Source organism: Colossoma macropomum, unplaced genomic scaffold, assembly GCF_904425465.1.
Source record: "Colossoma macropomum unplaced genomic scaffold, Colossoma_macropomum, whole genome shotgun sequence".
NCBI lineage: Eukaryota > Metazoa > Chordata > Actinopteri > Characiformes > Serrasalmidae > Colossoma > Colossoma macropomum.
Window position 1 is genome coordinate 42,184,938 of NW_023494802.1, and position 10,199 is coordinate 42,195,136.

The following is a 10,199-nucleotide window of genomic DNA, read 5'->3' on the forward strand; positions in this document are numbered from 1 at the left end:
CACACACTGCTCTAACACACCTGTTGAAGCCCATTTCTTCCAGATATAGGAGCCCGTTCTCCTCCTCGACAGCAGGAACTCAAAATAATGACTTATTACCTCTAAATAACGACTTATTATCTCAAAATAATGACTCAGTCTCTCAAAATAATGACTCAGTCTCTCAAAATAATCACTTATTACCTCTAAATAATGACTTATTATCTCAAAATAATGGCTGTCTCTCAAAATAATGACTCAGTCTCTCAAAATAATCACTTATTACCTCTAAATAATGACTTATTATCTCAAAATAATGACTCAGTCTCTCAAAATAATGACTCAGTCTCTCAAAATAATGACTTATTACCTCTAAATAATGACTTAGTCTCTCAAAATAATGACTTATTACCTCTAAATAATGACTCAGTCTCTCAAAATAATCACTTATTACCTCTAAATAATGACTTATTATCTCAAAATAATGGCTGTCTCTCAAAATAATGACTCAGTCTCTCAAAATAATGACTTATTACCTCTAAATAATGAATTATTATCTCAAAATAATGACTCAGTCTCTCAAAATAATGACTTATTACCTCTAAATAATGAATTATTATCTCAAAATAATGACTCAGTCTCTCAAAATAATGACTTATTATCTCTAAATAATGACTCAGTCTCTCAAAATAATGACTCAGTCTCTCAAAATAATAACTTATTACCTCTAAATAATGACTTATTTTCTCTAAATATTGACTTACTGTCTTGAAATAATTATCAAAATGTTCTTTCCTATTTTGATATAAATCTATTATGACAGTCAATTTTTTGGGCAAAATAGGTCAATATTTTAATCTACTTTTTGAGAAAACAAATTATTTTAAAATGCTCAATGTTTTGGAGGACAAAATGCCAATAATTTCAAGATAATACAACAATACAAGTCCAGATAATGAGTCAATGCCAGTCAATACTTCAAGAAAAAAATTCAGTAATCTAAGTGCATATTTTGAGAAAATTAGCCATATTGAGATATTAATACCATATTCTGTTAAAATAAGGAATTATTTGAGATAGTAAGTCGACATTTAAAAAAGGTCAGTGTGATTGTTTTTCGCTGTTTTCGTCCTGTTTGCTGTGCTGCGCTCAGTTGAGCTGTTATTAGTGGCTACTGTACTGTTCGTTCATTGTGAGTCAGGCTAGCATGTTCAGTTCAGCTGGAAAGCAGGAAAACATCACCAACTCGGAGCAGCAGAGGCAGCGAGTGAGGAACATGCAGAAGAGCACAGATCTGAAACTTTCAGTCCACACCACACTTCTGTTCCTAACTAGGAAACATTTTATTACGATTTGATTTTGATAAAAAGTTATTTTGACAGAGATGCAGACTCAAATCTGTCGACCCAGAATGTAATTCAATATTTAATAATACAGTGATTGGACAGGAATAAGTTCCGAGAGTTTCTGTATCTGACGAGTTGAATCAGTGTTAGAAACCGCCCTGATGAACACTGTATGTGTGTGTGTGTGTCTGATATCTTCTCTTTAACCCTCAGTACCCGACTATGAAGGTCAGACAGACTCTGACGTCTGGCTAACCGGATTTGTGCCGGGCACCATTGACGGAAGCCCCGTGACTCCGCCCTGTGAGATCTTCACAGCAGGAAACCAACGTCTCGATGAGCCAAATACAACAGGACCCGTCCAGACCAACACGACCACCGCACTGCCCGTCCAGACCAACATGACCACCACCCTGCCAGTCCAGACCAACATGACCACCACACTGCCCGTCCAGACCAACATGACCACCACGCTGCCCACCCAGACCAACATGACCACCACAGCACCCGTCCAGACCAATACGACCACCACACTGCCCGTCCAGACCAACATGACCACCACAGTGCCTGTCCAGACCAACCAGACCACCACAGTGAAACCACCGGTCATTCAAAATAGGCCTAACCCCGTGCTGACCTTCTACCAACTGTGGCTCATAAACCACCTCGCAAATGGTTTTGCTCCAGGACCACCAAGGATCCTGCCATGGCCCCCCCACAGAGGACCATTTCACAGACCACAAAGATGGCCTTTTCACAACCCTGCATGGCGCAGGTTTCCTCCCCGCCTGCAGGGGGCGCCAGGGCTCGTTCACAGGAGTAGGAGATGGTCGGATTCTTCTAAAGATTAACTGTATAGCCTTCAACTAAACAGCCGACAACTCACTTCAAACAGCCGACAGCTCACTTCAAACAGCCGACAACTCACTCCAAACAGCCGACAGCTCACTCCAAACAGTCTTCAACTCACTACAAACAACTGACAACTCACTCCAAACAGCCGACAACTCACTTCAAACAGCCGACAGCTCACTCCAAACAGTCTTCACCTCACTACAAACAACTGACAACTCACTCCAAACAGCCGACAACTCACTTCAAACAGCCGACAGCTCACTCCAAACAGTCTTCAACTCACTACAAACAACTGACAACTCACTCCAAACAGCCGACAACTCACTCCAAACAGCCGACAGCTCACTCCAAACAGTCTTCAACTCACTACAAACAACTGACAGCTCACTCCAAACAGTCTTCAACTCACTACAAACAACTGACAACTCACTCCAAACAGCCGACAACTCACTTCAAACAGCCGACAGCTCACTCCAAACAGTCTTCACCTCACTACAAACAACTGACAACTCACTCCAAACAGCCGACAACTCACTTCAAACAGCCGACAGCTCACTCCAAACAGTCTTCAACTCACTACAAACAACTGACAACTCACTCCAAACAGCTGACAACTCACACTAAACAGCCAACAACTCACTCCAAACAGCCAACAACTCACTCCAAACAGCTGACAACTCACACTAAACAGCCAACAACTCACTCCAAACAGCCTACAACTCACTCCAAACAGCCGACAACTCACTCCAAACAGCCAACAACTCACTTCAAACAGCCGACAGCTCACTCCAAACAGCCGACAACTCACTCCAAACAGCCAACAACTCACTCCAAACAGCCAACAACTCACTCCAAACAGTCTTCAACTCACTACAAACAACTGACAACTCACTCCAAACAGCTAACAACTCACACTAAACAGCCAACAACTCACTCCAAACAGCCGGCAACTCACTCCAAACAGCCAACAACTCACTCCAAACAGTCTTCAACTCACTACAAACAACTGACAACTCACTACAAACAGCTGACAACTCACACTAAACAGCAAACAACTCACTCCAAACAGCCGACAACTCACTCCAAACAGCCGACAACTCACACCAAACAGCCGACCACTGACTACAAACAACTGACAACTCACTCCAAACAGCTGACAACTCACTCCAGTCTTCAACTCACTACAAACAACTGACAACTCACTACAAGCAGTCTTCAACTCACTACAAACAACTGACAACTCACACCAAACAGCTGACAACTCACTCCAAACAGCTGACAACTCACACCAAACAGCTGACAACTCACTCCAAACAGCCAACAACTCACTCCAAACAGCCAACAATACACTCCAAACAGCCAACAATACACTCCAAACAGCGGACAACTCACTCCAAACAACCTACAATGTATTCCAAACAGCCGACAACACACTCCAAACAGCTGACAATACACTCCAAACAGCCAACAATACACTCCAAACAGCCTTCAACTCACTCCAAACAGCCTTCAACTCACTCCAAAAACATTCGACAATAGCCTACAATGTACTCCAAACAGCCTTCAACTCACTCCAAACTGCCTACAACTCACTCCAAACAGCCTACAATGTACTCCAAACAGCCACCAACTCACTCCAAACAGCCTTCAACTCACTCCAAACTGCCTACAACTCACTCCAAACAGCCTACAATGTATTCCAAACAGCCGACAACACACTCCAAACAGCTGACAATACACTCCAAACAGCCAACAATACACTCCAAACAGCCTTCAACTCACTCCAAACAGCCTTCAACTCACTCCAAACTGCCTACAACTCACTCCAAACAGCCTACAATGTACTCCAAACAGCCACCAACTCACTCCAAACAGCCTTCAACTCACTCCAAACTGCCTACAACTCACTCCAAACAGCCTACAATGTACTCCAAACAGCCAAGAACTCACTCCAAACAGCCTACAATGTACTCCAAACAGCCTTCAACTCACTCAAAACTGCCTACAACTCACTCCAAACAGCCTACAATGTACTCCAAACAGCCAACAACTCACTCCAAGCAGCCTACAATGTACTCCAAACAGCCTTCAACTCACTCCAAACCGCCTACAACTCACTCCAAACAGCCTACAATGTACTCCAAACAGCCAAGAACTCACTCCAAACAGCCAACAACTCACTCCAAACAGCCTACAATGTACTCCAAACAGCCAAGAACTCACTCCAAACAGGCGACAACTCACTCCAAACAGCCTACAACTCACTCCAAACAACCTACAACTCACTCCAAACAGCCTACAATGTACTCCAAACAGCCAACAACTCACTCCAAACAGCCTACAATGTACTCCAAACATCCAACAACTCACTCCAAACAGCCGACAACGCACTCCAAACAGCCTACAAATCACTCCAAACAGCTGACAACTCACTCCAAACAGCCGACAACGCACTCCAAACAGCCTACAACTCACTCCAAACAGCCGACAACGCACTCCAAACAGCCTACAACTCACTCCAAACAACCTACAACGCACTCCAAACAGCCTACAACTCACTCCAAATAGCGAACAATACACTCCAAACAGCCTACAACTCACTCCAAACAGCGTACTACTCACTCCAAACAGCCTACAACTCACTCAAAACTGCCTACAATGAATGTTTATTCCTTATTACTGTTAACTTAGCATGCTAACTTGGCTAACTTGGCTACATGAGGTCAGTTTGAGATAAAAAATGTGTAAATATGTTTTTTCAAGTCGTGAAGTGAGATACCAAAGCACACTGATGACGTATTTCCTGAAGGAATGTTTAACTTAGTAAGAGATGAGGAAGAGGCCTGAAGCTCGTCCTGGATGTTGAGTCTTCCTTCTGGACATTCTAGACGAGGCATTTGGAGTCTAGAGTTATTGTCTGACCAAAATGTGGAAAAAATATAAAGCCTGTTTTTACCTTTCTGCAACACAGGACTGCAGACATGAAAATAATGTTCATCAAATTCAAATCATAATAAAATGTGTCCTATTCAAATGTATGGACTGAGAGTTTTTACACTTTCCACACAACGACCTACGAAATACACACACAGATTAAGTTGCTGGTTATGAGATACAATGCTTTAGGTACAGAGTAATGTAGAAGTAAAGTAATGAGTGTGATTATGAGTATTACAGGAAGCAATAAGTAACAATCACTACAGTGAGAGAGAAGGAATCAGTAGCTTCATAGTGTTTTTGCATAATAACTCCAACGCTGGAGCGTCTACGCTAACATTAGCATTAGCATTACGTACTGCAGTCTGTACAGCTCTGTTCTGACTGAATAAACACAGTTAGCTTTGAGTACTTACTCCAACACTGGACCGTCTACGCTGACATTAGCATTAGCATTACGTACTGCAGTCTGCACAGCTCTGTTCTGACTGAATAAACACAGTTAGCTTTGAGTAATTACTCCAACGCTGGAGCGTCTACGCTAACATTAGCATTAGCATTACCTACTGCAGTCTGCACAGCTCTGTTCTGACTGAATAAACACAGTTAGCTTTGAGTAATTACTCCAACGCTGGAGCGTCTACGCTAACATTAGCATTACCTACTGCAGTCTGCACAGCTCTGTTCTGACTGAATAAACACAGTTAGCTTTGAGTAATTACTCCAACGCTGGAGCGTCTACGCTAACATTAGCATTAGCATTACGTACTGCAGTCTGCACAGCTCTGTTCTGACTGAATAAACACAGTTAGCTTTGAGTAATTACTCCAACACTGGAGCGTCTACGCTAACATTAGCATTAGCATTACCTACTGCAGTCTGTACAGCTCTGTTCGGACTGAATAAACACAGTTAGCTTTGAGTAATTACTCCAACGCTGGAGCGTCTATGCTAACATTAGCATTACGTACTGCAGTCTGTACAGCTCTGTTCGGACTGAATAAACACAGTTAGCTTTGAGTAATTACTCCAACACTGGAGCGTCTACGCTAACATTAGCATTAGCATTATGTACTGCAGTCTGCACAGCTCTGTTCTGACTGAATAAACACAGTTAGCTTTGAGTACTTACTCCAACACTGGACCGTCTACGCTAACATTAGCATTAGCATTACGTACTGCAGTCTGTACAGCTCTGTTCTGACTGAATAAACACAGTTAGCTTTGAGTAATTACTCCAACACTGGACCGTCTACGCTAACATTAGCATTAGCATTACGTACTGCAGTCTGTACAGCTCTGTTCTGACTGAATAAACACAGTTAGCTTTGAGTAATTACTCCAACGCTGGAGCGTCTACGCTAACATTAGCATTACGTACTGCAGTCTGTACAGCTCTGTTCTGACTGAATAAACGCAGTTAGGTTTGAGTAATTACTCCAACGCTGGAGCATCTGCGCTAACATTAGCATTAGCATTACGTACTGCAGTCTGTACAGCTCTGTTCTGACTAAATAAACACAGTTACCTTTGAGTACTTACTCCAACGCTGGAGCGTCTACGCTAACATTAGCATTACGTACTGCAGTCTGTACAGCTCTGTTCTGACTGAATAAACGCAGTTAGCTTTGAGTAATTACTCCAACACTGGAGCGTCTACGCTAACATTAGCATTAGCATTACGTACTGCAGTCTGTACAGCTCTGTTCTGACTGAATAAACACAGTTACCTTTGAGTAATTAGTCCAACACTGGAGCATCTACGCTAACATTAGCATTAGCATTACGTACTGCAGTCTGTACAGCTCTGTTCGGACTGAATAAACACAGTTAGCTTTGAGTAATTACTCCAACACTGGAGCGTCTACGCTAACATTAGCATTAGCATTACGTACTGCAGTCTGTACAGCTCTGTTCTGACTGAATAAACACAGTTAGCTTTGAGTAATTACTCCAACACTGGAGCGTCTACGCTAACATTAGCATTAGCATTATGTACTGCAGTCTGCACAGCTCTGTTCTGACTGAATAAACACAGTTAGCTTTGAGTACTTACTCCAACACTGGAGCGTCTAGGCTAACATTAGCATTAGCATTACGTACTGCAGTCTGTACAGCTCTGTTCGGACTGAATAAACACAGTTAGCTTTGAGTAATTACTCCAACACTGGAGCGTCTACGCTAACATTAGCATTACGTACTGCAGTCTGTACAGCTCTGTTCTGACTGAATAAACGCAGTTAGGTTTGAGTAATTACTCCAACGCTGGAGCATCTGCGCTAACATTAGCATTAGCATTACGTACTGCAGTCTGCACAGCTCTGTTCTGACTGAATAAACACAGTTACCTTTGAGTACTTACTCCAACGCTGGAGCGTCTACGCTAACATTAGCATTATGTACTGCAGTCTGTACAGCTCTGTTCTGACTGAATAAACACAGTTAGCTTTGAGTAATTACTCCAACACTGGAGCGTCTACGCTAACATTAGCATTAGCATTACGTACTGCAGTCTGCACAGCTCTGTTCTGACTGAATAAACACAGTTAGCTTTGAGTAATTACTCCAACACTGGAGCGTCTACGCTAACATTAGCATTAGCATTACCTACTGCAGTCTGCACAGCTCTGTTCTGACTGAATAAACACAGTTAGCTTTGAGTAATTACTCCAACGCTGGAGCGTCTACGCTAACATTAGCATTACGTACTGCAGTCTGTACAGCTCTGTTCTGACTGAATAAACGCAGTTAGCTTTGAGTAATTACTCCAACGCTGGAGCGTCTACGCTAACATTAGCATTAGCATTACGTACTGCAGTCTGCACAGCTCTGTTCTGACTGAATAAACACAGTTAGCTTTGAGTAATTACTCCAACGCTGGAGCGTCTACGCTAACATTAGCATTAGCATTACGTACTGCAGTCTGTACAGCTCTGTTCTGACTGAATAAACACAGTTAGCTTTGAGTAATTACTCCAACACTGGAGCGTCTACGCTAACATTAGCATTACGTACTGCAGTCTGTACAGCTCTGTTCTGACTGAATAAACGCAGTTAACTTTGAGTAATTACTCCAACGCTGGAGCGTCTACGCTAACATTAGCATTAGCATTACGTACTGCAGTCTGTACAGCTCTGTTCTGACTGAAAAAACACAGTTAGCTTTGAGTACTTACTCCAACACTGGAGAGTCTACGCTAACATTAGCATTAGCATTACGTACTGCGGTCTGTACAGCTCTGTTCTGACTGAATAAACACAGTTAGCTTTGAGTAATTACTCCAACACTGGAGCGTCTACGCTAACATTAGCATAAGCATTACGTACTGCAGTCTGTACAGCTCTGTTCGGACTGAATAAACACAGTTAGCTTTGAGTACTTACTCCAACGCTGGAGCGTCTACGCTAACATTAGCATTAGCATTACGTACTGCAGTCTGTACAGCTCTGTTCTGACTGAATAAACACAGTTACCTTTGAGTAATTACTCCAACACTGGAGCGTCTCCGCTAACATTAGCATTAGCATTACGTACTGCAGTCTGCACAGCTCTGTTCTGACTGAATAAACACAGTTAGCTTTGAGTAATTACTCCAACGCTGGAGCGTCTACGCTAACATTAGCATTAGCATTACGTACTGCAGTCTGTACAGCTCTGTTCTGACTGAATAAACACAGTTAGCTTTGAGTAATTACTCCAACGCTGGAGCGTCTACGCTAACATTAGCATTAGCATTACGTACTGCAGTCTGTACAGCTCTGTTCTGACTGAATAAACACAGTTAGCTTTGAGTACTTAGTCCAACACTGGAGCGTCTACGCTAACATTAGCATTACGTACTGCAGTCTGCACAGCTCTGTTCTGACTGAAAAAACGCAGTTAGCTTTGAGTACTTACTCCAACGCTGGAGCGTCTACGCTAACATTAGCATTAGCATTACGTACTGCAGTCTGCACAGCTCTGTTCTGACTGAAAAAACACAGTTAGCTTTGAGTACTTACTCCAACAGTGGAGCGTCTACGCTAACATTAGCATTAGCATTACGTACTGCAGTCTGTACAGCTCTGTTCTGACTGAATAAACACAGTTACCTTTGAGTAATTACTCCAACGCTGGAGCGTCTACGCTAACATTAGCATTAGCATTACGTACTGCAGTCTGCACAGCTCTGTTCTGACTGAATAAACACAGTTACCTTTGAGTAATTACTCCAACACTGGACCGTCTACGCTAACATTAGCATTAGCATTACGTACTGCAGTCTGCACAGCTCTGTTCTGACTGAAAAAACACAGTTAGCTTTGAGTACTTACTCCAACACTGGAGCGTCTACGCTAACATTAGCATTAGCATTACGTACTGCAGTCTGTACAGCTCTGTTCTGACTGAATAAACACAGTTACCTTTGAGTAATTACTCCAACACTGGAGCGTCTACGCTAACATTAGCATTAGCATTACGTACTGCAGTCTGCACAGCTCTGTTCTGACTGAATAAACACAGTTAGCTTTGAGTAATTACTCCAACACTGGAGCGTCTACGCTAACATTAGCATTACGTACTGCAGTCTGCACAGCTCTGTTCTGACTGAAAAAACACAGTTAGCTTTGAGTAATTACTCCAACACTGGAGCGTCTACGCTAACATTAGCATTAGCATTACGTACTGCAGTCTGTACAGCTCTGTTCTGACTGAATAAACACAGTTAGCTTTGAGTACTTACTCCAACACTGGAGCGTCTACGCTAACATTAGCATTAGCATTACGTACTGCAGTCTGTACAGCTCTGTTCTGACTGAATAAACACAGTTACCTTTGAGTAATTACTCCAACACTGGAGCGTCTACGCTAACATTAGCATTAGCATTACGTACTGCAGTCTGCACAGCTCTGTTCTGACTGAATAAACACAGTTAGCTTTGAGTACTTACTCCAACACTGGACCGTCTATGCTAACATTAGCATTAGCATTACGTACTGCAGTCTGTACAGCTCTGTTCTGACTGAATAAACACAGTTAGCTTGTGAGTACTTACTCCAACACTGGAGCGTCTACGCTAACATTAGCCATTAGCATTACG

General features: G+C 42.5%; 1 protein-coding gene across 1 annotated transcript in view; it reads left to right on the forward strand.

Moving 5' to 3' along the window:
• Nucleotides 1-1,726: 1,726 nt before the first annotated feature.
• si:ch73-106g13.1 (coronin-2A) overlaps nt 1,727-10,199 on the forward strand; it is a 12,765-nt gene continuing 4,292 nt past the window's right edge. The window contains exons 1-2 of the mRNA XM_036592271.1: nt 1,727-1,918; nt 2,013-2,144. Of these exons, the coding sequence (XP_036448164.1) occupies nt 1,727-1,918; nt 2,013-2,144 (324 nt within the window). The remainder of the gene's footprint in view (nt 1,919-2,012; nt 2,145-10,199) is intronic.